We start from the raw sequence: 15,000 nt of genomic DNA on the forward strand, positions 1-15,000 counted from the left end.
CCCTGCCCCAAACACATGTAGAGGAACTTGAAGCCATACAGGTATGATTCAGATGGAACCCCCAGCACCTGCACGGCCGACATGAAGCTTGCACACAGAGACACCCCAACTGGTACTGCCCCCAGGCTCCGCCCACCCATGAAGAAGTTCTCCACTGTGTCTGAGCCTGAGATGCTCTGCCCTCGTGAACGCAGAGACTGGAATATACCAATAAACATGGAAATGGCCAACATGGCGCCGAACACTACATAGTCTCCAATACTGAAGCCCAACCTGTCTGATTAAGAAGAAGAACAACAATATCAATAATAGTTCACCATTATACAGTGGGTATAATAATTCTACACACCCTGTTAATATTTCTTTTTTGCAATGTAAAAAATTAAACCATGATAAATTATGTCAGATCTTTTTCCACAATTAATATTACTAAACCCATTTCCAGAAAAGTTGGGATATTTTCCAAAATGCAATAAAAACAAAAATCTGTGATTTGTTAATTCGTATGAACCTTTATTTAACTGACAAAAGTACAAAGGAAAGATTTTCAATAGTTTTACTGATGAACTGTCACAAATGCAGGCAACAGTAGGACGAAGTGCAGAATGGAGTTTTATTAACAGGCTGGCAAACAAATCCAAATTGATAAGCAAAATCCAAAACGTGAAACAAGCAGAGGTCAAGCAACATGCAAACAGGTTATAGTAGGCAGAGACAAAAGGCAGTAAACTAAAATCCAAACATTAGTCAAAATCCAGCAAAACAGTCAGAGGTAAGGCTTTGCATGAACAGACACGAGTGTACTGAGCGATACTTCGCAATGAGTGTGTGTGTAAAGTCTATTTAAAATAGACAAAGAAATGCGGAAGTAATAAGCGCCAGGTGAAAGTAATGATTCAATACTCTGGGGATTCAGTGCGTAGCATGGTGGCCATGTTGGTGGACCGCTGCGCATTCTAGGAGATGGAATTATGGGCCTGAGTTGATGTGACAGCACCCCCCTGAGGAGCTCACTCCGGGAGCAATTCTTTTCCTTGGACGACCCCTGTGACGAGGAGCTGGCTTGTCTGGGTGACTGGCATGAAACCTTTGGGTGAGCAGGGGGTCCAGAATATCCTTAACAGGGACCCAACTGTGCTCTTCTCGGCTATAACCCTCCCATTCAATAAGATACTCCATTGTACCTCTTCTGTGACGCAGATTTAGGATGCTGTAGATGGTGTAGGCTGGTTGCCCATCCAGGGTGAGAGGTGCTGGTGGTGGTGGTTAGGTTGTCAGCCAGAAGGTCCCGAATGGCAGGTTTCAAAGAGGATACATGGAATGTGGGTGAGAGGTGCCAGATCGAGCTTGTAAGTGACCTCGTTGATCTGTTGGGAAATCTTGAAGGATCCAGTGTACTTTGCAGTGAGGTTTTTTACAGGTTTGGGAGTCTCTGATGTCCTTGGTTGCTAGCCATACTCTGTCACCAGGTCTGTATTGTAGGGTTTTTCCACTGTCATGGTCTGCAAAATGCTTGTATCTATTAGCTACTCCTTCTTAGCATTGGTAGACTTTCTCCTATACATGCTCACTGCATTTAAACTATTCATCTATTGCAGGGATATCAGTAGGGGAGTCACCCCATGGGACCAGTGGGGGTTGATAACCCAAAATGCATTGAAACAGTGTGGCTGAGCACTGAAGAGAGTTCTGAGCATATTCAGCCCAAGGAAGAAGTTGTGCCCTTCCTTCTGGTTTTCTGAACAAGGAGGAAGCATCCAATTTTCTGGTTAGCCCTCTCTACTTGACTGTTGGACTGAGGGTAGTAACCAGAGGTCAGGCTCACAGCCAGCCCCACTTTTTCATGAACTTGGCCCAGAGGCATGATGAGAATTGTGGGTCCCGATCACTGATGATATCCTCTCTCTCTCTCTCTCTCTCTCTCTCTCTGGTGGTCTGCTATATAAGCAGGTCTGGACACTACAGCATCCGACTCTCTCCCAGTCTCTTAGCTCGCTCATATGAGCCCGCCTCCCGCTTCACTAAGTCCATCATGCCGCATCTTCTTTGACCCGGAGGCCTCTTTCCCTCAATTCTTCCTTCCATCACAATAACCAACAGTTCTCCATGTCTGAAGGTGTGACCTAGCCACGCTTTCTGTCTTTTTCGAATTGTATCAATCAGCGACCTTTCTTCTTCAACCCGCCTTAGTACCTCCTCATTGGAGACTTTGTCTGACCATAGGATGTTTAGGGTCTTCCTCCACAACCACATCTCACAACTTTCAATTCTCCTGATCTCATCCTTTCGCATTGCCCAGTTTTCTGAGCCATAGAGAAGAACGCTCCAGATTACTGTCTTAATTATTCTCTTCTTCAACGGCAGGCTAAACGACTTGGTCAGGAGCTCCTTTCTCTTAGAGAATGCGTCTTTTGCCCTTGCGATTCACGACTTGATCTCTATGTCGCAGTACCCCTCTTGCGTCAATATGCTTCCAAGGTAGCAGAACTGTTTCACTTGGCTCAGTAGTTTACCATCAAGGCGTACCGCGAATTCTTCCCCAGGCTGTTTCGAGATTTTCATCACCTTGGTTTTCTTGGCGTTGATTTTCATGCCATACTCCGTTGCAGTCTCCTGCATCTTGTCCATCATAAGTTGTAGACCACAGACTGAGCTGGCAACTGTAGCCTGGTCATCCGCGTATCTCACTGTCTTGATGAGATGTCCACCCACTCTAATGCCTTCATCCACCTGGTCTAGCACTTCTCTTAACATAGCTTCTGCATAGATGTTGAACAGTAAAGGGGACAAGCAGCACCCCTGTCTGGTTCCTTGTCCTATCATTGCAGGATTAGTCAAGCCGTCCTTCAGTCTAACTGCTGCCATCTGACCCATATACAGTGTTGCGATCAGTCTACGATCGCACCAGTCGATCCCTATTCTCTTGAGCAACTCTAGGAGTTTCACCCAGTCTACTCTGTCGAACGCTTTCTCATAGTCCACGAAGCACACGTATATGTCCTGATTGTGGTCTATACACCTCTCACTAAGCAATCTCATAACTGCTATTGCCTCCCTGGTGCCAACCCCTTTCTGAAAACCAAACTGATCATTGCTGATAAATGCTTTGGCTTTTGGTTCCATTCTGTTTGTCAGAACACGCAAAATAACCTTTGAGACATGCACGATCAGCCTGATGGTTCTGTGTTCATCGCATCTTGTTGTTTGAGATCTTTTCTCTATGCGTACTATCACTGACGTCAACCATTCCTCCGGCCAAATACCGGTATTATAGATAGTGTAGCATAGCTCCACAAAAGCCTTGAGTCCTTCAGCCCCTAATGTTTTCCACATTTCCGCTGGTATTCCATCAGCTCCTTCTGATTTCCTGTCGGCTAGATGATCAATCGCCTGCAATATTTCCTCCTTCAAAATGTCAGGCCCACGGCTGTCTTTATCAACCTCCTCCTCCAGCTCTAAGGGCAGCTCGTCTGGTTTCTCTTCACTTGCGTATAAATCCTCTATGTATTCCTTCCATCTGTTGCTAATATCCTTTGTCTCTGTCAGCAGGATTCCATCCTTACTGAGCACATTATCCTGTTTCTTCCCGCCTCTATTTTCCTTGGAGAGCTCCTTCACCTTTGCGTACACCAAGTCAGACCGGCCCATTCTTTCCAGATCTTCCAGCTCTCTACACTGACCTTCCCACCAGCTTACACGAGCTTTATCTGTTTCTCTGCATATCTCATTGTTCAATTTCCTGTACATCACTCTTCCGTGCTCCGTGTTTACATTCTTCCATTTCCTCCTTTCCTCCATCTTATCCAGCATCTGCTCGGTGACCCAAGGTTTCTTTGCCTTCCTCCGTGTTTCTTAACCGATATTATCCTTTCCACTCTTTAATATAGCGCTTTTTAACAGGTTCCACCTATTCTCCACGGTGTCCCCAGAAAGCGTGTTCCCATCTTCAAGATATTTATCAACATCCTCCATAAATTTATCATGGTTGTCCTTTTTAAGGTTCTCTCTGTTCCACTTCTTGATCTTTCTACTGCCTACTACTCTCTTTAATCTTAGTTTGGCTTGCATCACAACTAGGTTGTGATCCGAGTCGCAGTCAGCTCCTGGGTAGGCCCTAGCCTGCTTCACGCTGTTCTGATATCTCTCTCTAGTGATGATATAGTCTATTTGTAGTCGACAAGTATCTCCTGGGGCCTTCCATGTGTATCTCCTTCTAGGGTGGTGCTCGAAGCATGTGTTAGTAATCGTGAGACCTCTGCGCTTGCAAAAGTCTACCAGCATGTCACCTCTTTCGTTGCGTGTACCGAGACCAAAATGGCCTGTCACTGAGCCGTCTTTCCCTTTGCCGACAACTGCATTCCAGTCACCTAGCAGTATTAGATAGTCATTCCCTTTCCCGTTGTTCAAAACTTCTTCGATGTTCTCATACATCTCCTCTACTTCCTCATCTGTGTGAGCGGTGGTAGGCATGTATACTACCACTATCATAATGTCCACTGGCTCTCCGCGTAACTTTACCATCATAAGTCGATCACTAAATGGCACAACTCTCTCCACACATTGTGCAGCATGGCGATCTAATATAAGAGCGACACCTCTCTCGTGCGTTGTTCCTCCAGAATAAATGACTCGTACTTCATCACTGTAAAAGTCACCTTTCTCCTTCCAGTGCACCTCTGTCAGACCGATGATCTGAATTCTCAACCAACTCATCTCCTGTTTCACATTCTCCAGCTTTTCTTCTCTCGTCATTGTACAAACATTCCAAGTACCAATTCGCAATCTAGTATTGAAGGGATTTCGCATGTTGACAACCTGAGAGGTCCCCCTTCCTCTCATGCCGGACGCGACACCTTGCATAGCTAAGGTCCCGTTCACGTCCTTACTCATATCACTCATTATAACTGTCATGGATGCAATAGGGTATCAAGGGAAAAAAAAAACTGAGGTGGTTTCCCGTTGCCTTCCTCAGTCGCAGTAGTCAACCTCACTGGACTTGTGATCCTAGCCACGTAACTGACTAGCATCTTATTACATTGCCGTTGGCCACACTGGCTCGTCCGCCGCCGCAACATCCACCACGCTGCTGCCCGTGGCAGTAGGCATCAGCTTCTCTGTATCCCTGGACGGGAGGCTAAGGGAGTGTTATCACTTGCCCAAGGCGAACTCCCAGACTAGCGGAGGGAAGGAGTCATCTTACTTCTCCATTGTAGGCCACCCCCGAAGGGGTGCACTACCCACTGCCCGCGATGATGTCCTCAGGGATGCCAAAATATCAGAACACATGGTTAAAGAGAAGTTCAGCAGTTTCAAAGGCTGTGGGGAAGCTGGGTAGTGTGATGAGTCAAAAGGACTTGGATAAGCGGTCAGTGATGACCAGGATGACTGTGTTGCCCTGAGACTTGGGGAGATCTGTAATGAAGTTGATGGCAAGGTGTGACCATGGGTGTGGGTAGTGGCATCAGTTTGCCAGGGGTGCCCAGGATATCTTGGCTTGTGCACAAGCAGAGCATGACATGATAAATTTGTTGATCGCAGTGAGTATATGGGGCCACCAATACTTGGCCTTGAGTAGCTGAAATGTCTGTTGGCTGCCCTGGTGGCCTGTAGCGGGGGTAGTGTGTACCCAGGTGATAAGCTGTCCACATAGCCATGGGGAAACATACTTGTGGTTGAAAGGGCAGCTTTCTGGGAGGTGGTGCAGTAAGGTTTGGGCAAGTGCACAATCTATGTCCCAGGTGAGTGCATTAATGAAGCGAAAAGGAGGTATAATGGGTTCTGGATCTTGAGTGGGGACTGGAGAGGGAAAAAAGGACAATGCATCTACCTTAGTGTTCTTGGAGCCCAGCCAGTAAGCAATGGTGAAGTGGAAGTGTGTGAAGAAAAGTGCCCAGCAAGCGTGGCAAGGATTCAGTCTTTTGGTTGTCTTAAGGTATTCTAGGTTCTTGTGGTCTGTAAAGATGATAAATGGGTGTGTTGCCCCCTCTAGCCAATGTCTCCACTCTTCTAGTGCTAGCTTAACTGCTAATAGTTCACGGTTGCCGATGTTATAGTTCTGTGGATGTGAGTTTTCTGGAGAAAAAGGCCTCTGGGTGTAATTTGGGTTTTTCGCTGAAGCATTGAGATAAGACCATTCCTACCCCCATTTCAGATGCATCTACCTCTACCATGAAAGGCTTGGTGGAATCAGGGTGCTTCAAGATGGGGACCGTGGTGAATGCTGATTTGAGCTTGTCAGCTTCAGGGCTCCATTTCAAGTGCTTGGGTCCTTTCTTTAGCAGGACTGTGAGGGGGTAGCGATGGAGCTAAAACCACATATGAACATCCTGTAGAAGTCAGCAAAACCCAGGAGGCATTGAAGTTCTTTGACAGTGGTAGGAGTAGGCCATGTAGTAACTGCTGTAACCTTATCTTGATGCATGGTGATCCCTTGAGCTCATCATGATTCATTTGCGCTCATCATTGGTGCTTCCCTGCCCAGCCTCCAGGATTTATACATTTCATGAATCAGGAAATGGGCAGAGAAAATCATTAAGGCCTCCTCACACCTTGGACACAACCTGTTCCAACTCCTCCCCTCTGCTATAGAGTACTGAGAACCAGAACCACCAGACATAAGAGCATCTTCTTTCCCCGTACCATCAACATCATAAATATCTGACCTGAACCCTCCTTGCTATTATACTATTGTACCACTTGTACTTCCTGTAACATACTCTTGTTTGCACTACCTCACTGCACTCTGTGTACACTGACTGTCATGTGTATTTTTTGTATATTGTGTATTGTCTGTAAATATCTTGTATATTGTCTATATATTGTGTACTGTTTATATTTTTTGTTGATAGCAAATATATTTATAATGTATATTATAGATATTGTATATTATAGATAGATATTATATTATAGATCTTTAGATTATTGTCATAGTCCAGTTGTGCCTCTTCCTCATTCTTCTTGCCTCAGCTGTTTCCCCTCTCCTTTGTTGCTTGTGTGTGTGTGGGTGTGGCTCTCCTGCACTCCTGCTGCAGCCAATCAACTCCTGCTGCCAATCTGTCTGCACACCTGCAATCCATCCAGCAATCAAGCTCCAGCAGTATATATACACATCTTGGCTCTGCAATCCAGTCTTTGCCAGATTGTTCAATTTACTTGTATGGTACTGTGTGATGGCCAGTCCTGTAACTGGTTGAGTTGTTGCTTGCATAATTTTTGAGTTTTGACTAACTGTTAATCTTCTGTGCTTCAGGTCCACTGTCTTCCTGTTACCAGTCTGCCAGCCAGCCACCCCAGACTGCCAACTGGTTTTTAGTCCTGCTTTGCCTGTCTGGTCAGCTCTTCTGGAAAACCCCTGATATTCAGCTTGCTTTTGTTCAATAAATCAACCTTGCCTGCTGAACTCTTGAGTCTTGCTTTTGGGTCCAGTCATCCCTACACACCTAACAATTCTAGATATTGTTTATTATTGATAGATACTGTATAATACAGATATTTTAGACACTGTGTATATAATATGGGTATTATTGTATCATCAGGTTCCATCCTCGGTTTGAGCGTCAGATGCATTTTTAATTTTTTTTTTTTTTTTATTTATAAACTTTGCCAATTAAATGGCAGGGAATCCTCAACAGAGCAATAAGCTCCAATGCTGGAGTCTTGCTTTTGGGTCCAGTCTTCCAGTCGCTTCTGTTATGTGCCATTCGTACAGCCTCAATGTAGTTGAGACCGGTCCACATGATATTTGTCGTCCACACTGTCCTTGGTCTCCCTCTCCCCCCACTTGCCACTGATCTTCCCATCAAGCAGTGTACGATGTAAGGCATTATGTCGTATTGTGTGTCCAAAGTACCAGAATTTCTTTACCTGCATGATTTTTATCAGTCTTTTAGTAATGCCCATTCTGTTTAGTATTTAATTATTTGACACTTTATCCATCCAGGGTATTCTTAGCATTCTCCAGTATGTCCACATTTCAAAGGCTGACAGGCGTTTTTCCATCCTAGGTGTTAGTCCATGTTTCAGCGCTGTACATCAATGTTGACCATACAGAACACTGAAGCATGCGTTTCCTTGTTGTTAATGGTATCCTATGAGCTGTCAGGATCTTATGCATTTTGGCAAAAGCTACCTTGGCAATTGTTATTCTTCTATTGATTTCATCATCACATTTGCCATTGTCAATTTTTGCCCAAGGTAGATAAAGTCCTTAACTTGTTCGATTACTATGCCATCTATTGTGATGTTAATTTTCCATTTCTCAGTTCTTTTGCTTATAACAATAGTTTGTTTTCGTGGCATTCATCCTCATGTTGAAAAGTTTTCCAATTTCATTCACTTTATCAACGATGGCTTGTAAATCTTCAGTCTGCAAGCAGCACGGTGTCATCTGCATATCGCAGATTGTTTATTTGTGTGCCTTCAATTTTCACTCCTTTAAAGTTTTGTATTTGTCTGAAAATGTATTCCGTGTATAGATTGAAAAGACAGGGTGAGAGTACACAGCCCTGTCGGACTCCTCTTTTGATCTCAATTTTGTCAGGCATACTCTGCTCAAGCTGGACGGTTGATCTCTGTGTCCAGTAGAGGCTAGCAATAAGTCTGAGGTCTTTACCATTCATTCCGATATTATCCAGGCATTTGATCTTTTTTTTCATGATTGACTCTGTCAAAAGCTTTTTCATAATCTATGAAACAGGCATACACATTTTTGTCAAAGTCCTGAATTCTGTGCAGGCTGTTGCCTTTGGCTTTTTAGGGAGTCATATAAAGATTGACTCATTCATGTCAGATGGTATGAAGATCTTGTAGATCTTATTCACCAAGCTGTGAATGATCTTTACTCCACTCTCATCCAGTGCCTTCAGCATTTCGGTAGATATTTGATCTCCACCTGGTGCTTTTCCAGTTTTTAGATCCTTGATGGCTCTCTCTACCTCACATAACAGAATATCTTCTTCATTTCTACTTATTGCTGGTATGCTTCCTCAGTTGTCTCATCTCATTATCTGTAGCTGCTTTATCCTGCTCTACAGGGTTGCAGGCAAGCTGGATCCTATCCCAGCTGACTACGGGCGAAAGGCGGGGTTCACCCTGGACAAGTCGCCAGGTCATCACAGGGCTGACACATAGACACAGACAACCATTCACACTCACATTCACACCTACGCTCAATTTAGAGTCACCAGTTAACCTAACCTGCATGTCTTTGGACTGTGGGGGAAACCGGAGCACCCGGAGGAAACCCACGCGGACACGGGGAGAACATGCAAACTCCGCACAGAAAGGCCCTCGCCGGCCACGGGGCTCGAACCCGGACCTTCTTGCTGTGAGGCGACAGTGCTAAGCTTCCTCAGCTGTCATCATAAAATTTAGTCACTTATTCTTCCCATCTAGTTTTTATTTAATTCTCTTCAAAAAGCATTCGACCATCTTTGTCCTCAAAACAGTTGGTTCCTCTTGGCTTCCTTGATAGTCCTATCATTTCTTTTACAGTGGTGCTTGAAAGTTTGTGAACCCTTTAGAATTTCCTATATTTCTGCATAAATATGACCGAAAACATCATCAGATTTTCACACAAGTCCTAAAAGTAGATAAAGAGAACCCAGTTAAACAAATGAGACAAAAATATTATACTTGGTCATTTATTTATTGAGGAAAATGATCCAATTTTACATATCTGTGAGTGGCAAAAGTATGTGAACCTCTAGGATTAGCAGTTAATTTGAAGGTGAAATTAGTCAGGTGTTTTCAATCAATGGGATGACAATCAGGTGTGAGTGGGCACCCTGTTTTATTTAAAGAACAGGGATCTATCAAAGTCTGATCTTCACAACACATGTTTGTGGAAGTGTATCATGGCACGAACAAAGGAGATTTCTGAGGACCTCAGAAAAAGTGTTGTTGATGCTCATCAGGCTGGAAAAGGTTACAAAACCATCTCTAAAGAGTTTGTATTCCACCAATCCACAGTCAGACAGATTGTGTACAAATGGAGGAAACTGAAGACCACTGTTACCCTCCCCAGGAGTGGTCGACCAACAAAGATCACTCCAAGAGCAAGGCATGTAATAGTCGGTGAGGTCACAAAGGACCCCAGGGTAACTTCTAAGCAACTGAAGGCCTCTCTCACATTGGCTAATGTTATTGTTCATGAATCCACCATCAGGAGAACACTGAACAACAATGGTGCATATGGCAGGGTTGCAAGGAGAAAGCCACTGCTCTCCAAAAAGAACATTGCTGCTTGTCTGCAGTTTGCTAAAGATCACGTGGACAAGCCAGAAGGCTATTGGAAAAATGTTTTGTGGACAGATGAGACCAAAATAGAACTTTTTGGTTTAAATGAGAAGCGTTATTGTTTGGAGAAAGGAAAACACTGCATTCCAGCATAAGAACCTTATCCCATCTGTGAAACATGGTTGTGGTAGTATCATGGTTTGGGCCTGTTTTGCTGCATCTGGGCCAGGACGGCTAGCCATCATTGATGGAATGATAAATTCTGAATTATACCAGTGAATTCTAAAGGAAAATGTCAGGATATCTGTCCATGGGTCATGCAGCAAGACAATGACCCTAAGCACACAAGTCATTCTACCAAATAATGGTTATAGCCTAGGTCACAACCGGCCGTACGTGCTCCTACGGCCAGTCTACATGCAAAAAACACAAGAAACGCATGGAGGGCGCGCGTGTGACATGCTGATTTTTGAGCTGTAGACTGTCCGCAGTCCGGCCGCAGAGGTTCTTTGTCATGTCAAACAAACTTTACAGGCGCTTATGTTTTTTTCAGGTTGCAAGACAAACTTATGGCCAACGTGCGTCTTTTTCCACAAACAAAAAAAACGCAGCGATTTGGGAAACGCCAAAAATCACACGGCCAAAAAATCGTATGTCCAGTTGTGACCTAGGCTTAAAGAAGAATAAAGTTAATGTTTTGGAATGGCCAAGTCAAAGTCCTGACTTTAATCCAATGGAAATATTGTGGAAGGACCTGAAGCGAGCAGTTCATGTGAGGAAACCCACCAACATCCCAGAGTTGAAGCTGTTCTGTACGGAGGAACGGGCTAAAATTCCTCCAAGCCGGTGTGCAGGACTGATCAACAGTTACCGCAAACGTTTAGTTGCAGTTATTGCTGCACAAGGGGGTCACACCAGATACTGAAAGCAAAGGTTCACATACTTTTGCCACTCACAGATATGTAATATTGGATCATTTTCCTCAATAAATAAATGACCAAGTATAATATTTTTGTCTCATCTGTTTAACTGGCTTCTCTTTATCTACTTTTAGGACTTGTGTGAAAATCTGATGATGTTTTAGGTCATATTTATGCAGAAATATAGAAAATTCTAAAGGGTTCACAAACTTTCAAGCACCACTGTACTTTCCTGTGCAATTCTTTGGATCGAAGTATTGAATCCAGGCACTCAATTTCTTCACATTGATTATTCCATCAATCATCCTTCCCTTTGCTACAGGCCTTATCAATTTCTTTTTGCAGTAGTTGGTACTTTGCTGGATCCGTTGATTTAGTTTTCTTATGCTCCTCCATCTTTTGAAGGATCTCGTCAATCATCCATACTTGCTTTGCCTCACACTTCTTCTTTGGAAGTATTTATTTTGCTGCTGTTACCAAAGTCTCAAGGCATTCCATTGTTCTTCTATAGCTGATTGTTCATTTTGTGGTGTATCCTGAATTGTCAGAATGTCATATTTATTGTGGATACTGATGTTGAATTTCTCCTTGTAATGATGTATTTTGAACATGTTCATGTCTATTTGAGTTTCAGTCTTCCTATGTTTCTTTTGTTTCAGTTTGATCAACATTTTCATCACCACAGGGTTGTGATCAGACCCTACTGTATATAATAGTTATTATAGCTTGCATATTTATATTATATGGACACGTGTTTTACTGGGAAATATGCCACTTGTATTTTTCATACAAAATACATTGTGGATCTTAGTGACATATCTTCTGTAATTATTTTGTGTAATGTCCATATTGTACATTACATATACATTTTTCTCATATTACATATCCATATATGTAACTTACATATATTCTTTTTATTTCCCCTTTTCTGTATTACTCAAGAGACACCAACTGCCAGAAGCAAATTCCTTGTGTGTGTCAACATACTTGGCCAATAAACATGATTCTGAAGTCTATTTTATCAACTGTTCATTGATGAAAATTTGAGTGCAAAACTGTTCATGACAACTGCAGTCCAAAAGTTATCAGGGTAATTGTAATCCTAAACCATCACAGCAAAACTAAGTGTCCAAAGCCATCTAAGTTTGTCTTTCAACTGTCCATATGGGGCTGTCCTCCACAGGAGTGATGTGACAAGACTCTAGCCAGAAGTAGGGCATCAGGATGGATCAGGCAGGTCAGAAGAGGTTCAGCATCACTGGTGTCTCAGGAATGACATGTAACTCAACAGAGAGAGACAGAGAAACACAGGTTGTTAGGTATGCCCATTGTCACCTAATGGTTAAGAACAGTATACATTGTTCACTGACTGCAAGCGGGGACTTCGGCAAGACTAACTATGACAGTATAACTCAAAGGGAGAGCCAGAAGGTAACACAGACATGAGGGAGCCCCGGGACATAAAGCAGCAGCCACTACACCATCAACAAACCTGAGTGAACGTGTGTAGGGGCAGGGGGTAACAGCATCCATACATCCCAGTTTACCAAAACACTCTCTGCCTGAGGGCTCTCCAGATCTACTCCTTTACTTACCAAATAAAACACTATTAACAAAAGGCTTGACTAAACAGATACATTTTCAGCCGAGACTTAAATACTGAGTCTGTGTCTGAGTCCCGAACACTACTTGGCTGTTCCATAACTGTGGGGCTCTGTAAGAAAAACCTCTGCCCCCTGCAGTAGCCTTCACTATTTGAGGTACCAACAAATAGCCTGCAACTTTTGATCTAAGGAGGCGTGGTGGGTCATAAAGGATCAAAAGTTCACTCAGGTACTGTGGCGTGAAACCATTCAGTGCTTTAAAGGTCAATAGTAGTATTTTATAATCAATGCAAAATTTGATTGGGAGCCAATGCAGTGTGGATAAGACAGGGGTGATGTGGTCCTATCTTCTAGCTCTAGTAAGGATTCTTGCTGCTACATTTTGAACTAACTGGAGCTTGTTTATGCTCCTGCTGGAGCATCCAGACAGTAAGGCATTACAATAATCCAACCTGGAGGTAACGAAAGCATGAACTAGTTTTTCTGCATCATGTAGTGACATTATATTTCTTATCTTGGCAATATTTCTGAGATGAAAGAAAGCTATTCTCTTAGTATTATTGACCTGAGTTTCTAATGAAAGGCTGGAGTCAATGATCACCCTGAGGTCTTTTACTGCTGCACATGAAAAAACAGAAAGTTCATCCAGAGTTACTGTGTAATCAGAAAACTTATTTCTAGCTGCATGTGGTCTGAGTACAAGTACTTCTGTCTTGTTAGAATTAAGTAGAAGGAAGTTAATAAGCATCCAGTGTCTAATGTCCTTTACACATTCCTCAATTTTATTAAGCTGGTGTCTCTCATCTGGTTTTGCAGAAACATACAGCTGTGTGTCATCAGCATAACAGTGGAAACTATACTATGCTTACAAATAATATTACCCAGAGATAACATATATACTGCAACCCCACTATAATGAACTCTTTTACTATAAACTTTCACATATAACAAACTAAGTTCATGTCCCCCACCTTTAGTGACAATGAGATGATGTCTTAAAAAAAACATCACTGATACCATGCTTACAAATAATATCACCCAGAGGTAACATATGTAAAGAAAAAAGCAGTGAGCCTAAGACAGAACCTTTTGGAACACCAAAGTTTACCTTATGCATAGAAAAATCACCATTTACCTCAACATACTGATAGTGAGCAGTTAAATAAGAGCTGAGCCAGGAGAGGGCCATTCCCTTAACTCCCACAACATTTTCTAGTCTGTCCAGGAGAATAGAATGATCACTGGTGTCAAATGCTGCACTAAGGTCAAACAATACAAGCAGCGAGACACAGCCCTGATCAGACGCCAACAATAGGTCATTTACTACTTTAACCAGTGCTGTTTCTAAGCTATGATGAGGTCTAAATCCTGACTGATACATTTCATGGATGTTATTCCTATGTAAATATGAGCATAACTGCGAGTTGGCCTAGTGGTTAGTGTGTCCGCCTCTTGATCTGGAGATCGTGCGTTCTACTCATGGTTGGGTCATACCAAAGACCATCATAAAAATGGTACCTAGTGCTGTCTGGCAAGGCACGTTGCAATACAGATGCAAGTGGGGAGTCAAACTCTTGTGGTTACCAGAGGACTAGCCCCCCACTGTAACCCTAGTTATGTAAGAGGCCAAGGGCTACGGAAACGGAGATCGGCGCCGCCACATGGCATGGGAAGGACTTTGATTTTTTTTTTAAAATATGAGCAAAACTGAGGTGCCACAGCTTTTTCTAGGATCTTGGAGATAAAGGGGAGGTTTGATATTGGCCTATCATTGGACAGCTGACAGGGGTTGCAGTCGGTTTTTTCATCAGGGGTTTGATAACTGCTAGTTTAAAGGATTTGGGTACATAGCCAATTTTAAGGGAAGAACTTGTCATTTTTAGAAGAGTTTCAGTTGCTTCTGGTATTATCTGTTTGAAGAGTCATGTAGGTAAGGAATCTAGTACATACATAAGTTGAAGATTTTGATGAAGAAATTAGTGAAGTTAGTTCAGTTTCTCTAAGGGGTAAAACATTCTAATTGCTGATCTGATACATTGATTTACATTCTAATTTTTGAATGGTCTGTTTTAAGGTGCAAGTGTAAAAGTTATACCAGAGTGCTAGTTTTTTTCTCTCTAATATATATATTTTTTTTATTTTAAGTGGAGCTACATTATTTAAAGTATAGCAGAATGTCGACTCTAAGCACTCAGTTGCCTGATCAGGGTCTGTGGAGTCTGATGGTGATCCAATCAAAG

The 15,000-nt window shown here is 42.9% G+C and overlaps 1 protein-coding gene across 4 annotated transcripts in view; it reads right to left on the reverse strand.

Annotated features, from left to right (window-relative positions):
• Positions 1–15,000, reverse strand: part of slc5a5 (solute carrier family 5 member 5) — a 43,863-nt gene that overhangs the window by 14,753 nt on the left and 14,110 nt on the right. For 3 of the 4 annotated variants that reach the window (XM_060930983.1, XM_060930984.1, XM_060930981.1), the window contains exon 2: positions 1–277. This exon is cut by the window's left edge and continues 73 nt beyond it. In XM_060930983.1, coding sequence (XP_060786966.1) covers positions 1–233 — 233 coding nt within the window. In that variant the 5' untranslated portion in view covers positions 234–277. The remainder of the gene's footprint in view (positions 278–15,000) is intronic. The other variant, XM_060930982.1, reaches the window with a different exon arrangement.

Source organism: Neoarius graeffei, chromosome 10 (genome assembly GCF_027579695.1).
Source record: "Neoarius graeffei isolate fNeoGra1 chromosome 10, fNeoGra1.pri, whole genome shotgun sequence".
Lineage (NCBI taxonomy): Eukaryota > Metazoa > Chordata > Actinopteri > Siluriformes > Ariidae > Neoarius > Neoarius graeffei.